The sequence below is a fragment of the Xenia sp. Carnegie-2017 genome, unplaced genomic scaffold, assembly GCF_021976095.1.
Source record: "Xenia sp. Carnegie-2017 unplaced genomic scaffold, XeniaSp_v1 HiC_scaffold_19, whole genome shotgun sequence".
Taxonomy (NCBI): Eukaryota; Metazoa; Cnidaria; class Anthozoa; order Malacalcyonacea; family Xeniidae; genus Xenia; species Xenia sp. Carnegie-2017.
The window spans coordinates 2,449,827-2,468,282 of NW_025813481.1; the positions used below are offsets into that span (position 1 = coordinate 2,449,827).

Sequence of the window (18,456 nt, forward strand, 5' to 3'; positions counted from 1 at the left end):
GGCCACGATCAATTTTAAAGCACGAACTATTAAACCATGAATGAAGCTCAAATCAATGAAATCAGGTCTGCCGACAATCATTTAGAAAACGCTAAGAGCTTGCTATTATTCCTGATATATTAGATATTACCATGGAATAAACCCAAATTGATTTTCCTTTTGCATATAAACCCAGTTTCTAATATTATTATTATATGAATGTTTTTTATGCAGTGCGGTATTTGAAATTAAATGAAGATATGATCTTCGCACTTTGCTGGACAATTTAATTATTATTATACTTTGCAAGTAGGAACCAAAATGTCAGCTCCGCGCTCGCCCCAGACTGTTTGTCTCAACTCTGCTAATCATTCGTAAATCGTTATCCCTATGAATATTTATCCAGGGAGTAAGTTGTCGTATAGTCAGTGGTGTAGTTAATTAAGTTAGTATTCTGTGCATTCTCTGTGACGATGGTGTTGGTATCAGAGTTGTAAATTGACACGTAAGTAAACCTTTTAATAAATATTACTTTTGGGAAGTCTTGTCTTGGCTTTATCTTTCTCGATCTTTCGGTTCGTCGTTTGTATGTGAACTATTTTGCGTTATTTCTATCAGCGATAGGTGTTGTGAACATTAATGTAAATAAAGAAACAACTTCTTAGTTTCAAGCCCCTTAAGTTTGTGTTCTCTTCTGGGTGGTAAAAATAACTAGAATATATTGACCTCTGTAGAAACATGAGTTTACGACTGTAAGAAGTATTCAAGATTGTAAAATAGATAATGACATAGATAAATACTTGACATGTGTGGAAATAAAAAATACATGAATCAATAAAGTAGATAGAGTTCGTAAAACGCTGTAAGCGCTGCATGTGTGACAATAAAATGGATAAGGGTCACTTGCTTGACAAATTAGCAGTCATTGATATCTTATAATTTTGCCAAAAACACCCAAATTGTTTTTTCCTGAAAGTAAAAGCTAACGAGAATAAATGCACAAATATGAAGCTTATAAACATAACTAACCATGCATGAAACGTTAACACTTATGCTGCATTTTAGCTTCCTCGTGAACATGGGTCACAAAGCTCTTGGAATGAAGAAAAACCGTTATGAAAGAATTAGATTATAAGTAGAAGTAAGCCTTGGTTTTATTAAGTACATATAGTGAATGTAAATTGCATTGGGAGTGCAAGCCATATAATTTAGTTCTTAATCATGCCACTTGTGCAAAACAAAGGACTTGCTGTTTGAATTTAGATTCCCCACATTGTTCACATGTCTTGTGAATGTTGTGAAAATACTTATTTAAAGACATATTTATCAGTACTCAAACTCTCTGGTGTGATCTACAATCAAATAGAATTATGTTCTTCATTTCTTTGCCAGGTTAAGACATTGTCAAAATAAAAAGTTCTTGTGTTAACTGTATATAGATTGGGTTTGGTTCATAATATAAATCCTAAGAGATTTGACTTGTCTCCAATCCCTGTGGGCTAGGTAGCTCAACAGGTAGAGCGGTGGACTAGTATCCCGAAGGTGCAAGTTCAAATCTCGTCCAAGTCACATGTTTTTCATGTTCATATAAAAACTGTTTAAGGATTTATATTATGTATAGATTGGGTTTGGTTCATAATAGATATCATAGCATTTTAAATCTTTAAGCCTTATACAAAAAATCAGTTTGGGGCTCTACAGATATAACATGAAAATTTTGTAAGGTTTATCTACTGTCATGAAGGAAAGGTGTTATTTTGATCTGATGACATTTTGAAAAGAATCAAATGCTTCATAATCAAAATAGAAGAATTGCATGTGTGTGAAATCTTTACCTATGTTTGAATAAGTTGTGATATTTTGTTTATACTGAAAATAAAATTGAAAATGCTACCAAAATCTGAAATGCCAAAGCTAGCACAAAAGAAATGAGTAATCAAATTTAATGCACTATTTTGTGTAACTTTTTGCACTAAAATATGTGACAAGCAAAGTTAAAAATAAAAATAGTTTGTATACTTTAGTCAAATACATGTATGTTTATGGCCAGATACATTGTTTTTTATTTAAACAAGACTAGGTAGGAGTTGATCTATTGGTCGATATCCAATACCATCATACAAATGATTTGTGTACAATATTGATACAAACACCAAGTATTGTTTTGCTAATACTCATTTATACATTTGGCAATCAATTACCTCATGAAGTACCTCATTGTGTTTCAGAAAATGTTTTCAAGATTTTACAATTTTGGAGAAATCATTGTTAAAATTAGTAAAATTACCCCTATATGCTTGGAAGAAAGTTTTGATAAATTTGATTGTTGTATAGTATATTGTTAAATGTAACAAACTGTTCAAATAAAGTGCAATTGGTATGAAAATCTGGTTTTGATGTCCCCAAATGAATGGTATCATATCACCCATCCACAATGTCAGGCTATGGTTACGTAGCAGAGACGTAGCCAGCTCGATAATTGGAGGGGCAATATTCATTTATAATCTGTATTAAATTCCTTTGAAATCCATTGTTTTCTTGAGATTACAACATACATATATCAGTATTGGCTCCCAATTATTGATGAAGCAGTCTACGCCACTGCTACGCAGCAGATAAAGCAATGGTAGAAACCACGAATATCACGTGTGTAATGGAGGTGTAATCATCGTCTGCCATACTACATGCTGGGACTGCACACTCATCTCAAATGCATTTTGTAAGCTAAAATATCAAATTTTCCAGATGTAAGATTTAGGTCCGTTGCTGCAAGGCGTGACAAAAATATCTATAAATTTGTTGAACTTTAATATTGTCTTCACATGATGCCAACGTAAGTCTTCAATCGTGTGTGTGTGTGTGTAGATCTAAATTCTCGAGTGAAGTAAGTATTCAAAATTCCAAATGAAAGTTTTCATTTACTTTGATGAATGAAAATTCGTATGCTTTTGAAGTAGAGACTCTAATGACAAAGTTGATTTTTTTGCCTTTAGTTAAAGATGGAATGACTTTAACATTTGGCCACTACAACTGATGCAACAAAGAAGAATCTTCTGTTGACTTGTAGATTCCATACATGGGTAATTGCTGCTGTCCAAAAACTGACCCCTCCGTTGGCGAGGTACCTTTCTTGAAAGCGGGGAATCCTGGTATGATCTGTTTTTAACAGTCCCTCAAAACAGGCCCTGTGCACAAAAAAGAATAATTGGATTAGCAATTTAATCACTCAGATTCAAAATATGGATTGTGCATTTCAACCTATCAAAATTTCAAGTAATTTGGTGCACGCTCTGGCAAACTCAATGTTTTCAAAACTTGGATTTTTTGAGTTTGTGCATTTCAAACAAAGTTTGTTCTATCACATCAAGTTCAATTTATGCATTATCAGGAAATTGTATGAATTACAATATGAAATTATAAACTCCAATTCTCGAAAGTGAATTTGTTGTATATAGCAATCTATGAGATGCAAAAACGCAAAAATCCATGTTTTCAGCGCGTGCGCCAAAAATTTGACATTACGATAGAATTGTTTTTCTTATGATTATTTTTTTCAAAAGGTCTGTTTTGAAGGATTTTTAACAACGATGTAAAAAATTTTGCATTTTCCGACTTTTAAGTGTCTGCCATGTCAAAAAAACGCTAAAATGCTTAAAATTAGTAAAGGTTTTTGGTTATTTAGCGTGCATCTACTTTTCGAGAACTTTTTCTTGGAGTCGACCATTTTCTATACACTTTTATCTTAACTATAGATTTATTGCTAGGACTTGAAATTCATCATTGAAAATTTACATAAAGCCTGTTTTTTACGTCGCATTTTACATGAGTCGATTGCGTACAAAACTATTGAGGAATTTTATCTGAATTTCTTTTGTTTTAAATGCATTCGACGCATGTAAAATTCGACGTATAAAACAGGTTGTTTGTCACAGAAATGTTTAGTGTGGAATACGCTTTCTTTTTTACGCACAGGCATATTTTCGACAAAATAACTTTAATTTTTTCACAAAAGTTGGTCTTAGTCGTAAAAATTCTACCTTAATTTGCCTGTTTAAAAGCTTGATTGCCCTAATCTGAAGACAGGATGCATTGTATTCAATTATATCAGTTATCAGCAATATGCTTCACTCTTGCTAGCATTGTTTGTTTTTACGAGTGGTTTATGATATATTGGTTGTTAATAAGTTGTTTTGACGATTTGCATGTTGCTATTTGAATTCTCAATTTGGAAACTTGTGCTACTTTAGGGCCCATTCACACTAACACTTTAAATCGATTCGAAATCGATTCGTATGAGAGCTAATGTGAACACTTACAAGTGATGCGAAAATGAATTCGATCAGAAATATTTTGGGCCGCCTCAAAAGGTGGTCTTAGAATCTCGAATCGGATTAGTTTAGTCCGCATGATAATGTGAACATGCAACACGAATAGAATCGGATCAATCTTGATCAATCACATGTTTATTGTTTAGTAATCAGGCTTTTCGTGCGATCACACATATCAAGCGTTTCGTTTTTGCTGTGTTTGCTTGCAGCAATATTTTACAGTTATTAGCAAATATGTGAAAATAGTTCTAAAGATAGCAAATACCATAGTGAATGGTAAAAGTAATATAATAAGTTGATAGTTCTTAAAAAAACTGTTTTAAGTAAAGAGCACTAACCCAATAGTTCTAAATTAAACGACACAATGCATTTCGGCAGACTCCCCAAGTGTCAACGTCTGCTAAATGAAAATTTACAATCTACCGATATTTATAATGCCAAGAAAGAGTGTACTTCATCTTCAAAATGGAGATGACGCCCAAAACAGGGATAAATTAAAAACATAATCCATTTTGTCGGCAGAGGACGGGATTGGTTAACTTATTTAAAACAGCCTCCATGACGCGTAACTGAAAGAATGAACGGCATTTCTTAATGATTCTAAAATTGTCGTCTGAATTAGAATCAGCACAATGGAAGTTATTCAAGAGATGTTTACCTATCGCGGAGTCACATGAAACTAGATTAATTTTCTTACGATCGCGTTTTGGTTGTTGTCTTGAGGGGACCGTTCCATTTCTGATTGAAGTTGGTACATGCTGTTTGATCCTATCACACAACTTTTAACCAAACGTTCTACGTACATAGCGAGCATCACACTCACATTTATATTCATAAATTACATTGCTTAAAAGATGTAAAGGTAGAGATTCTTTTGGGGTGGGTGGTAGAATAGTTCTTTTCGAAAATATAAAGGTAACGTTGCTCGCAAAAAAACAAATTCTCCGTAATTTTAGTATCCCTTACAAGATCATCAGAAGCCTTATCTATCCATGGAAGTTTAATGTACACGGGGCACTTAGCTGGTCCAAAAGGCCTGTTCTGCTCATTTTTTGTGGATGAGAAAAGTTTATCAAGCATTTTTTCCGGGTTTCCATTTGAGAAAAATATCTTTTTTAATGAGTTGAGATCACCCTCAATGAACTCCTTTGATGACAGTCTAAGCATTCCCTTTATTTAACACTTTACTGAAGAAATCTTTTCTCTGTGTGAAGAAAAAGAGTCAAAGCGTGTGTACAAACCCGTAAAAGTTGCCTTGCGATGAATGCTTGTAAGGAATTGACAATTGCGTTTATGGACAAGAACATCCAAAAACGCTAACTGACAATTTGCTTCATGTTCAGACGTATAATTAAAAGAAGGGTGACGAGAACAGAATTTATGTAAAAATAATTGGTGATTTTTCTCCTTACGAAAAAGGGAAAAGATGTCGTCAACGTAACGTTTGTACCACAGCACGTCTGGAGGCTCAGAAGAGGCAAACATCTTACACTCATAATAGCCTACGAAAATATTAGCAAGTACTGGTCCAAAAGAATCTCTACCTTTACATTTTTTAAGCAATGTAATTTATGAATATAAATGTGAGTGTGATGCTCGCTATGTACGTAGAACGTTTGGTTAAAAGTTGTGTGATAGGATCAAACAGCATGTACCAACTTCAATTAGAAATGGAACGGTCCCCTCGAGGCAACAACCAAAACGCGATCGTAAGAAAAGTAATTTAGTTTCATGTGACTCCGCGATAGGTAAACATCTCTTGAATAACTTCCATTGTGCTGATTCTAATTCAGACGACAATTTTAGAATCATGAAGAAATGCTGTTCATTCTTTCAGTTACGCGTCATGGAGGCTGTTTTAAATAAGTTAACCTATCCCGTCCTCTGCCGACAAAATGGATTATGTTTTTAATTTATCCCTGTTTTGAGCGTCATCTCCCCTTTTGGAGATGAAGTACACTCTTTCTTGGCATTATAAATATCGGTAGATTGTAAATTTTTATTTAGCAGACGTTGACACCTGAAGAGTAGTCTGCCGAAATGCATGGTGTCGTTTAATTTAGAACTATTGGGTTAGTGCTCTTTACTTAGAACAGTTCTTTTAAGAACTATCAACTTATTATATTACTTTTACCATTCACCACGGTATTTGCTATGCTTAGAACTATTTTCAGATTTGTCACCATGACAAAGTCTCTATTTTATTATTTAAGCAAATATGTCGAAACGCGGAGAAACCTGGTCTGATAAAGAAGTGATGGTACTTATTTCTATTTGGGGGTCTGAAGAAATACAAAAGAAACTACGCACAAAAATGCAGATATTTACAAAAAAATAATATCATTTCTACATTTCGAAATAAAGACATTTCTTTTGTTGGCGATTTTAATTTCAAAAGAAATCAGCAGGGCTGAATGTATGAATATTCATTCCCCCCCCCCCTCTCCCCAATTAGCGCTCTAGTTTCGCCCGTGGATGCATTATATCAATAATACTTTTCCTGAACCGATTGCTTTAATGAGTTATTTATAAAATGGTTGTAATTAGGTTCATGTGCTTTCAATTCCTATCCAAATCATTTGGGCAATAATCTTTAGAAGTAATATTTTTACTCCAATTTCAGAATTGCAGTTGTTGCAGTGGAAATGCGTTGATGAGTCAACTAAACATAATCAATTGTTTTTAAAAATGATTAAGTATGGACAAGATCCCAAAGTCAATGTTGAATATATAAGTGATGTGCGTGTAATTTTCTCCGGAGAATTTTGCATCGGCAAAGGAAGTGATGGAACTCGTGTTTATCTTGGACTGAGAAAAGATGGCTGTGGAAAAGCAGTAAAACGAATACTTCGTGATATCTGCATTGGGCTTACACAACAAGAAAAGAAAATTTTCAAAAAAATCATCGAAAAAAAATCGAAGGATGTTGTGAATTATTTCTGCTTAGAAGAAGACATTACATCAGAATATGTTTATTTAATACTCGACCTGTGTGAAGAATCGCTGGAGGATTTTGTGCAATCGGAATCAAATAGTTTGGCTTGTCTTCAAAAATCGCTTCCCAAAATTCTCAGACAAATTTTAAAAGGTTTAGCTCATCTTCACAGCGAGCCACATCCTATTCTTCATCGAGATTTAAAGCCTTCCAATGTTCTCCGGGATGCCCAAGGCAAATTTCTGATAGCTGACTTTGGTATTAGTCGAATACTGAAAAATGAATATAAGACATTTAAGCACGGCCTTATTTGGGGATCTGATTATTGGGTTACTCCCGAATCGTATTGTCCGGATGATGAGTCGATTAAAAAGTCACATTACAAAAAAGAGTCTGATGTAATGGTATGTGTTAAAATATAACCGTTTTTAAAATACATATAAATAATAATAAATATATGTCTTTAATATTTTATTCACGCTTTTACTTTTTCAACGATTTTAGAGTGCAGGAATGGTGGCTTTTTATGTTGCAACAAAAGGGAAACATCCTTTTGGAGATCGAACGACAAGACTGCAAAACTTGTTGAATGGAAACCCTGTTGAATTGAAAAACATAGTAGATGTTGAACTTAAAGATCTTCTTTCGTGGATGCTACAATTGAGACCTGAACTCAGACCATCTGCCAACGAGGCATTAAAACACCCTTATCTACAATCCGATGAATGTAAGTTTGACTCGATGTGTGATGCGGGAAACCAACCCGAGATAGAGATACCATATTTAGGTCATCCTCTCTACTCAGATGTCCATGAGCAGTTAAATGGGTTAAAAAATTGGAAGGATCGTATTGATCATGAAGTCTTCAGTGATTTCAACGTGGGACACTACGATGCTACATGGTTAGGTTGCTTGCAATTTATACATAATGTTCACCAGCATTGGAATGATGTACCTCGTCTAAAACGGCTTCAAAGTGATGGTAATTATAAAAAGTATTTCTTACAAGTTTTTCAAGAGCTTCCTCTGTTGGTGAACAGAATTATAAGATTAAATGAATGGAAGTCAAAACCAGATCTCGAAGAACACTTTTCAAGTAAGTTACAAACATTTGGAAATTTTTTTTCCGTTTTGACCGTATAGCTAAATTAGTGTTCCCTTTAAAAAGTCCCTCAAAAGAAACATCACGCAATAGAAAGTTAGTGGTCTTATGATCGCGGGAAGATCTGTTACTGAATACTGGGTCATCCTTAAATTGTAAATCTTGAGCTGTGATCGAAAATTTACCATTTGATGAATTGAACTTAAACTTAATATGGACTGCAGAAGGTCGATAATTGGTTAATATTCGTGAATGCAGGATATGCTTTATTAAGCTCTTTTGAAATCCAATTAATCTATTTTTTTTCTGCGTATTATAAAATGTATTTATGAATATGATCCCTCCCCAATTATCGATCATCTGCGGTTTCTGCTTACAAACATTTAGATATTTGTTTAGTTTAAACAGTGTAGTTAAACTTGTGATAACTTTAGAGGTGAAAACAGCCTTAATATCAACGACCCTCAAAAGAAACATCTTGCTATGGAAAATGAAAGGCTTGAACTTAAGATATATAATCAATTGGGTTAGTCAATGAAGCAAGTTAAGCTTTTTACTCAATTACTTGTAATTTAAGTTTGAGTTGCAACATGACGGATAATATTAGGGGCATATTTTTTTGAGAATACAGGAGGGTGCGAATCTTCTCCTCCCAAATTCTCTAGTACCCTCCAACAGAAATTAGTGTTACATTCTGTAGAGTAATATTATAACAGTATCTGAAGTAAAGAAATTGTACAGTAGGACTGAATTAAAAGTGGAAGTTATCATTTCAAAGACAATTACATGTTTTATATGACCACCATTTGCAATTCAGTTACTACCATGCGTGTTTTTATTTAAACATTAAAATCGAAATAAGTTACTTAACGCGAAGTAAGCAGTTTTATCATGTCAATTTAGTTTGCCGTTCATTTTCTTCTCCCTTGTTTGTCATGTGTGAAAACGACTGTTGTATTCGTGTTTCACTCGTCGTTGGCAATATTTTGATACATAATTTATTAAGCTTTGTTGATTGTTTAAGGAAGTATGGTACAGCTATACGAACTTTGAGTTATAATTTACTGAACTTTGTAAAAGAAAAGCTAATTACATTTTCATTTCGCAAAATTCACTAATCCGTAAGCCTAAAATGCCACAACAGCCCGGGGCCCTGGCAGTGTGCAAATTAACGGTGTGCAATTTGCAATATGCACATTGTTTTAGTTAAAATGAAAACAATTGCACATCACTTTTTCAAACGATATGCAAAAAATGTCTTTATTGATTATTACCACATAAATTGAAAAAAGTTTTCAAGCTTAATCTTTACTGATATTTACTTTATAAACGAGTGCGCATCGTGACATTAAAATCTTAGGCCATGTTGGCACAATGTTATCAAATTCAAAAACGTTGTCACTTTGAGACTGGTAAGTCTGCCAACAGTCAACGTACATGGTGCTTATATGCTTATGACAATAGGGGTGTAATACATTATTAAAGTCAATTTTTGCATTTGCGTTGTTTTTTTACAGCTTTACGTACTGTTTTTGACATCATAGCTATTTTGAGTATTTTCATGAAAATCGGGAAACATTTGATTTTGATTTTTAAAAGAAGACAAAAAAAACTTAAATAAGCCAAATTTGAAAAATAAACCAAAGGGAATTTCGATTTTAAATAAGCCTAACGTGAGAAAAAGAAGCCAAATTTGGCTCAAAATATTAAGCCAAACAGGCAACCTTGAGCAGCCATATTTTTTATTTTTACATATTGCTTGTAATACGACATAAATATGTTTTTTTAGTGTAAGCAAACATCAAGGATGTTACTGTTAATAATCAGAAGGCAAAAGTATATTCGGTGTTTCTCTTTTCACTTTTGTCTTTCTTGCCATCTTCGTCGAAAGGTTGTAGCTACCAGCAAAGTTAATACAGTAAAAAAATGGATGGAAACATTAAATGCTGACTTGGTTGAGTACTATGATGATGGCCAAGTGATGAATTTATTGCGCTGTAAAGTTTGCACAAAAAAGAGAATAACACGCGCAAAAAATTTCTCTCATACATTTTGTAACTGGATCAGCGGTTGTAAAGAAAAACACTGTCGTAAATATAATCAATTTAGCATTAGCGCTGTATAATGATTAGCCTAATATCGATTTGATTATGCCTCCAAAGAAACATTTTTGTCAAAAAAAAAATGCACATCGTTTTTTTCAACTATTCGCACACTGGGCCCTGGTAACTTTAGCTAGGATTACGATGCACCCCCTCCCTTGGAAAATCTACAACCCTCCTCTCAAATGAGCATTGATCCACCCCTGGATAAAACCAAAATAATGTCATTTATGTAGTAATGATTTACAATGAAAGTCTCAGATATAGCTAGTTATAGAAAATAAGGGAAAGCAAGTAAGATGAAAGAGAAAGAGCTTTTTAGAGCCATTCTTATCAGAACTCATTGCTTAAAAAAGTGGTCGTAATATGTTTATTTGTTGTTTTTGTAAGTTTTTTTCACAAATTGTATCTGCTATCTGAATCGTTGGTGCAATAGGGAAACTCGAGAACTGCTATTTATTTATTATTTGACTATTTAGCTACAATTATTACTCTCTCTCTAAATGGAATACTTTTACTTCTATTTCAGAATTGCAACTGCATGAATGGAAATACAATGATAAATCGACAAAACATAAAGAATTGTTCTTAAAATTAATTGAGTATGGGAAAGACCCTAATTTTGAGGTTAAATATGTGGACGATGTACGTGTAATTTTCTCAGAACAGTTTTTACTTGGCAAAGGAAGTGATGGAACCCGTGTTTATCTTGGACTGGGAAAGGATGGTTACGGTAAAGCAGTGAAACGAATTCTTCGTGATAATACTTATTTGGCACAACATGAAGAAAAAATTTTTAATGAAATCAATGATAAGAAGTCGGATTATGTGCTAAAGTTTTATTGCTCGAGACAAGATACAGGAACAGAATATGTCCATTTGATTCTCGATCTATGTGAAGAATCGTTGGAGGATTTTGTGCTATCCGAATCAAATAGTTTAGATTATCTTCAAAAATCCCTTCCCGACATTTTGAAGCAAATATTGAACGGCTTAGTTGATCTTCACAGCGATCCACGTCCCATTCTTCATCGAGATTTGAAACCTTCCAATGTTCTCCGAGACACAAGAGGCAAATTTTTGATATCCGATTTTGGTATTAGTCGAATTATGAAGAATGACTCTCAGACATATGTAAGCAAAGCTAATAGGGGAACTCAGCATTGGATTTCCCCTGAATCTTTTATTGTTGATAAAAATTCATTTTATAAAGGACGTTACAAAACAGAGTCTGATATAATGGTAGGTATTGGGTTGTTACTATTTGCAAATTGTACGTAAATTTAATTTTTACATTTTACGTACTCTGTTATGTTTAATTTATTTTAGAATGCAGGAATGGTGGCTTACTTTGTTGCAACAAAAGGAAAACATCCTTTTGGTACTAAAGAGTTCATAATTAAAAATTTATTGAATGGAAAACCTGTTGGCTTGAAGAAAATCAGTAATGTGGAACTAAATGATCTTCTTTCATGGATGCTACAACATAAACCCGAACTCAGGCCATCTGCAAAGGAGGCGTTAAAACACCCTTATCTACTATCTGATGAAGAAAAGTTTGACTTGCTGTGTGAAGTTGGGAATCAACCGGAGATAAAGATACCGATACATTTAGATCATCCTCTCAGCTCAGATGTCCGTGAGCAGTTAAATAGGTTAGAAAATTGGAAAGATCGTATTGATCCTGAAGTCTTCAGTGATTTCAATGTGGGAGACTACGATGCTACATGGTTAGGTTGCTTGAAATTTATACAAAATGTTTACCAGCAATGGAAGGACGAGCATCGTACAAAACCGTCACCATATATGAAGGAAGGCATCTATAAAGAGTATTTTGTACAGATTCCTCTTCTGGTGCACAAAATCATGAGGTTAAACGAATGGATCTCAAGACCTGATATGGAAAAACGTGTTCCTTGTAAGTTACAGCCATAGAAATAATTCTTTAGTTTTAATGATATTGCTAAATTATATGCATTTTCCATTGGTAACGTCGGAACATAATAGGGTTTTTTACTTGTTTGCAAAAGCAATTTTTTCTCGGGAATCGTAAAAATACTCTCTTTCTTTATAAATTCTTTGCATTGTTTGTCCAGAGCACTTGTAGCGCTTCTGTTTCTCCGGTTCAGAAATTGCAAAGTATAGCATATGATCTTGCGCGTGACAAACATTTTACATGAATATAACATCCAGTTTAAGTAATAAATGAAGACGAATGATCAAAAAAACGAAAAGCTCGATTCAACGTATGAGAAGGAAAGCATATTTCTAGCTACACTTATACACAGAACAAGTTTTGACTGACTCTAACTTTTGATGACTTTCTAAAAACTGTGCTCTAGCTATTGCGATTACGAAAAATGATCTCAAGTATCAAGTTTAGAGCTGTCAACGATCCATTCTTAATCAAACTGCTGCCGCACGTTCCTATAACTTTGCCTTGATAAGAAACAACCCATTTTGATGTCAGATAAGAATACATTACTCAAATTGTTCACCAAATGAATACCTTCACACGTAAAAATATAGTGCACACACATTAAAAGGCAAACCAGTTTAGCGATGGTTGATTCGCCTGCATGATGATCGCTTTTGCGACTGCTAAAGCTCGCTAATGTCTCGATTCGGCGAGTCCATATCAACATGAGGAAAACTTGGTAAAATGATGTACATTTGTGTATATCATATTCCGCAAACGTGAATTGTCTGCTTGCAATACCATTCAGTGTATTGTAAGATTGCAAGATATTGTCAGCACACGCGAAACAAAGATACACCCAGGATACTTTCCGCAAGGGCGGATCTAGGGTATGTCAAATCAGTCACGCGACCGATGTTTATAGTTCAAAAATTATTTATTAAATTTCATGATTACAATTTTTTTCATCTTTAAATTTTCGTTCTGTAATCGTTTCGATTTCATCGTCAAATTTCTGTTTTATGTATGAAAACTTATACAAATACCACCTTAGTAAACAGATCAGTCGATAAAAACATATTTAGAATTATATTAACTGGCTGACAGATAAGCGGGATGGCTCGACTGGTTCGACCGATAACGGAGTTTAAGAACAATTATTTAAGCCATTCCATTGGTCAATAGCTAGATCAGTGGACCATCTGGAATAATCTCGACCGATAAGCAGGGTGGCCGGACCGATAAGGGAGTCCAATTGCTATCGTGTAATTAATTCGTTTAAATTTTTGTCTTACTGTGATTGGTTTGACCATTGAGTTCTATAATAACTGGAGCGGCTAAGTGGAGTGGGACCTGACGCCAAAAAATGGCGGCCAATGGACCTATTTCCGCTGAAATAATCGCTTTTCAGAAAAATTATATTCTCTTCTTGTTACTTATATGTAATGCATGCTATATTGAAGCATTCAAGATTCAATGATGAACTTAAGCTTTATTTTTGAGGTGAAAGCTGTATTAGTCAATCAAATTTTGAACTCACATGGCTAATAGGAAACACATAAAAAAAAGAGAAAAAGAAGAGGAGTATTAAATTCACAATTGTGTATTCATGTATTCAAGTATTATAAACACTATTGTAATTTAAGTGTTTTAATTATTTGCATTTTTGCCATTTCACAATTATTACTACGAAATCAAATATGCACAGAAGACCACAAAAATCTCAAAGGTTCTCATGATTTGTATACAATATTTTTTTTCATTATTCATTTACGAAACGCGAGATGCATGTACGAAAACATATCCCACAATTGTTGTGAAAAAGGCCATCACATGAAAGAAAGCAAAAAACTAATGAGAATAAATGATCTAATATTTCTCTCGTGATCCGTTGAGATAAAATTTGATACATTTTATTTCGTGCAGACTACAAACTTTGATCGAGTAAATCATTAAACGACAGTTACGACGCGCACATCTGCATTCATATGTGGCCAACAAATAGCTCGTTCGTCGATAGTTAAAAAAGGCATCCGTCGTAGAAGCCGACAACTGGCAACCACAGTAGACTCGCTTTTATGAAATTTATGTTTTTAAAGTGATTTTCATCATAAAATTGCTTGCTAAATATGCGAAAAACACATACTTTTTCCTCACTCTTTCTCAAGGGGGGAAAGAGAAATTGTGAGATTTTTGGAAAAGCAGTCAATATCGGTAAATCTCAGCGGTAATGGAACAAATCCTCCATTTTTTTTGGCGTCAACCGCTAATTAAAGCCCAGTGAACTCAATATTTAAATGTCTAAGAGCGACACGCAGTTATGTACATCAAGATATTTTCCATGATTCTTCTAAGAATGCTCCAGTAGAGGTGTCTGAGAGTGAGGGATTATTTTTTGCTGCTCTCATCAAGAAATAATCACATAACCTAAAACAATTTTAGTCAACCCAAATACAGAGTAAAATTTTGATAAGTTGTCTTAGTATCAATTATCAATTTTCTCAAATGTGGTAAGAAAAAAGTGCGCACGGGACATTTCAACTTTTATTTTTCCTAAACTAAGATAAAAAGGAAAAACTTTACTATGGGATATGCATGAATCAGGACAAAATTTACTTTTTGCATATTCATCTATGTCATCAGCAAACAACATCATCCATACAATTTTATAAATCGCTCAGCTTTAAAGTGACGCATCAAATTTAATAATGGGTAATTTTTTAAGATTTCGATGGAGCCCCCGCAATTATTGTCATGGGAGGAGTCTATAGCAAACATATTAGAGAACATATCAGTTATGAATACCTTGAAAAACTGAAAGAATCAGCCAGAGAGGGATATGCAGTCTTAACGGTAAGTAACTCGTTTAAAAAATTTCGTCAGAATTTTTATTAACAGTATTTAACATTATGATTATTTTTATCACATCAGAATGGTGGCACTGCTGTTGATGCTGTTGAAAAGGCAGTTAGTATTTTAGAGAGCAGTGACTTATTCATGATAGGTCGTGGATCTCCATTGAACAGTGAAGGAGAAGTTGAATGTGAAGCAATGATTATGGATGGAGACACTTTAAGAACAGGTTAAAATCCATTTGTGATACTTTAACTTTGAATTTTTTTGATAACAAATAAAAAAAGAATGTATTTCCCGCTGCATCTTCATTAGAAATTTGCAAACATGATACATGCTTTTTACATTTTGTAGGAATTGTGAGTAATCAGTGTAAAAAGCTTTTTAATTCTTTTCTGTTTACTGTAGGTGCTGTAATTTCTGGTCGAAATTTCAAAAATCCAGTTTGTCTTGCTCGAAAAATAATGGAAAAAACACCACATAGTGCTCTTAGTGGTGATGGTGCTCTGAAATTTGCTCAGGATAATGGATTGGATTGGTGCGAACCGAATGAATTGTTAAATGGACAGAGATATCTTCCAAATAAATATTTCAATGATTATGCACAATATTTTATGGAGGGAGGACCTTTTCCTGCTGATGTGCCTGAAATTAGACCTGACGAAACTGACACTTGCGATTGTGCATGTGCTGTTGCGATTGATAGAGATGGCAAGCTGGCATGTGCAACGTCAACAGGTAATGACTAAATATACAGGTCGTATTTATATAAAAAATCATACATGAATTCAGTTCTACATCGCTATCTGCATGTCATCATATTCATAATTAATCATTATTTTAGGAGGTATGGCCGGCAAACTTAAAGGTTGTGTTAGTTACACTGCATTAGTTGGTTGTGGTGGATATGCTAATGATAAAGGAGCAGCTGCAGCAACTGGTCCTGGAGAGAAATTGATAAAATTGAACTTTACAAGACAAGTTGTAATTGACATGGAAGCAGGAAGTGCCCAAGTAATGCAAAATATTAAAAAATTTTCATTGTTTCGATGTATTGTATTTTATGTACTATTGACTTTTTTTGTGTAAGGTTATGAAACTTATGACGTGGACAAAAATTGTTAGATTTATCAAGTCCATTCAATTTTATCAACTGATACGTTCAACTTATTTAATTATATGATTTAGTCAAGTTTTTTTTCAGCACTTTTCTTGACACAAATTCAAGTCGCTTTACATTCGAAAGTTTACTGATTTTCTCACCCCATGCAAATAGACTTCGTTTTGTTGTAAGGACCATGCCTCAAACTGTTAATCCTTAAGAAACAACTTATAGATAAAAGAATATCAAACCCAAACCAAATCATGTTTTTGTTTAAGAAAATGTTGCTGTCGATTAATACGTGTACACGGCAGAACATTTGATTGCACTGAACATGCAATCTCAAGCTCTACTCTAAATTAAAAACTTATTTTCCCAACTCTTTTGTCGCTTCTCAAATCTCAAAGAAATTCCTTTAACAAACAATCCCTCTTTTTTTAACATTTTAAGCCTTAAAAATATCTTTGTTGATTTCTAACATTTCTACCACAGTGTTCAAAGACTGGTCAACTTCTGTCTTTTTTGATATCGTGATAAAACACTGTCCAATAAGAAATTTATAAAATTAAACTTCAACAATACAATTTTAACCAATACCCATATTCCGTTTTTTGTTTTAACTTTTGTTTATTTTTTTCATTAAAGGAAACTGTACAGGATGCTGTTGATTTGCTTAAAATTGGCAAACTTGACGGACGCGCAGGAGGAATTGCCATTGACAGACATGGAAATATTGGAAAGGCATTTAAAAATGACCTCATGCCTTGGGTTAGCATCAAAAATGATGAAATGAAGTTTGGGTTGGAAAGGGATGATGAAGGAAACTATCCTATTGAATTGATTGAAAGCAATGGCATTGTATAGTTTATGATTTATACATGAATTAATATTCATTCACAATCATGCACTGTTGAACTTTAGCATTTGAAACTAAATATTCGCAATTCACACAAACAAATAAACAATAAAACAATCATAATCATTTATACACGTACATAATTATCGTACGTAAGTACAGTACTCTGCTGTATTGGTTAGTCATATCATATTTTCCTTCATTGTTGAACTATAATATTTGAAACAATGCATTTTTAATTATTCACATGATACAAGAAAATCACTGTTGATTAAATTTCTTCACTTCAAATATTGTCTGAACAGGAAAGTGTTGTTTTTTTTCTTGTGTTTATGGATCACTCCAGTTTAGCAAAGTTTCTTTAAAAGTCAGTTTTACTCGAGCTCAATAAGTCGATCACCTTCCAATATTTTATCTCCTGGTTTACAGTTCACTTTTTTAATTCGGCCAGATTTCTGAACGCATCAACTATCTTACATTTTCATAGTTTCAACAACACAAACCTCTTGACCTTCAGCTACCTGAGAAAGTGAAGGTTTTAGAGTATCCTCACCAAGTAATTGCACTACAATTGATTTTAATATTTAAAACTACCTCTTGTCCTGGTTCACATGTAACTGAGATCACTGTGCCTGGCATTGGTGAATCCAAAATGGCGTCAAATCCTCCTGAAAATGAAAATTTACAAGAAATTTAGAAAAAGAATATTTTACCCTTTATATACTCGGGAAATTGATACTATTATCTTTAGTTTAATTCAATAAAAGGGAAAATGTATAAAATTGAAGGTATAAATAGCTATGTAAACCATAAAATCGATACCTTTGGTTTTTCTTTCATATTTCGTGAGTAATCATTCTGAGTTTCATTCATCACGATGACATCAAACTTACAATGGATGATAAAAGGTTTGAAAATAATAATTAGAACTTTCGCTTAGCAAGACTCGCGTTAAAAAATACCATGAATTAAATTGACAGTTTTTATTCAACGTAATACCTTAATTTTGAAAGTCATTCATACCTTTGATCCATAATGTTGAAGTTTGATATTTTGACCATTTCTTGACGAACTCTAAAAATTATTTCGTTAGATGTAAACGATAAATTTACCTGCAAATTAATGCGACAACAAATTACCTGTACAAAGACTTTTTTCTCATTTATTGCTGCTTCTACAAGATTTGTTGCAAGGTTAGACGAGGAATGGAATTTCACAAAAGTTCCGTCGATATTCATCTGACATTTAAAGAACAAAAACAGACATAAGACTAAAAATTTT

The 18,456-nt window shown here is 33.6% G+C and overlaps 1 protein-coding gene and 1 long non-coding RNA gene across 2 annotated transcripts; one reads left to right on the plus strand and one right to left on the minus strand.

The window, feature by feature from the left end:
- The first annotated feature begins 392 nt into the window (after positions 1-392).
- On the plus strand, positions 393-17,466 carry LOC124438453. Its single transcript, XM_046988609.1, has 12 exons — positions 393-484; positions 1,045-1,120; positions 2,973-3,128; positions 6,931-7,646; positions 7,747-8,338; positions 10,976-11,688; positions 11,776-12,364; positions 15,090-15,217; positions 15,296-15,446; positions 15,626-15,955; positions 16,062-16,231; positions 16,965-17,466. The coding sequence occupies exons 3-12, from the start codon at positions 3,056-3,058 to the stop codon at positions 17,181-17,183; spliced, it is 3,681 nt and encodes a 1,226-aa protein (XP_046844565.1). The 5' UTR covers positions 393-484; positions 1,045-1,120; positions 2,973-3,055; the 3' UTR covers positions 17,184-17,466.
- On the minus strand, positions 17,278-18,251 carry LOC124438482. The gene is made up of 4 exons (XR_006946109.1): positions 18,199-18,251; positions 17,998-18,063; positions 17,770-17,843; positions 17,278-17,696 (listed from the first exon to the last, which is right to left on the minus strand). It is a non-coding gene; the product is annotated as an uncharacterized LOC124438482 (long non-coding RNA).
- Positions 18,252-18,456: the final 205 nt, after the last annotated feature.

Excerpts from the sequence above, each read along its gene's own strand:
- LOC124438453 (XM_046988609.1), top strand. The coding sequence starts at position 3,056 with ATGGGTAATTGCTGCTGTCCAAAAACTGACCCCTCCGTTGGCGAGGTA. Across the intron at positions 15,218-15,295 it reads AGGGATATGCAGTCTTAACG|AATGGTGGCACTGCTGTTGA; the intron begins GTAAGTAACTCG and ends TTATCACATCAG. Across the intron at positions 15,447-15,625 it reads TGGAGACACTTTAAGAACAG|GTGCTGTAATTTCTGGTCGA; the intron begins GTTAAAATCCAT and ends TGTTTACTGTAG.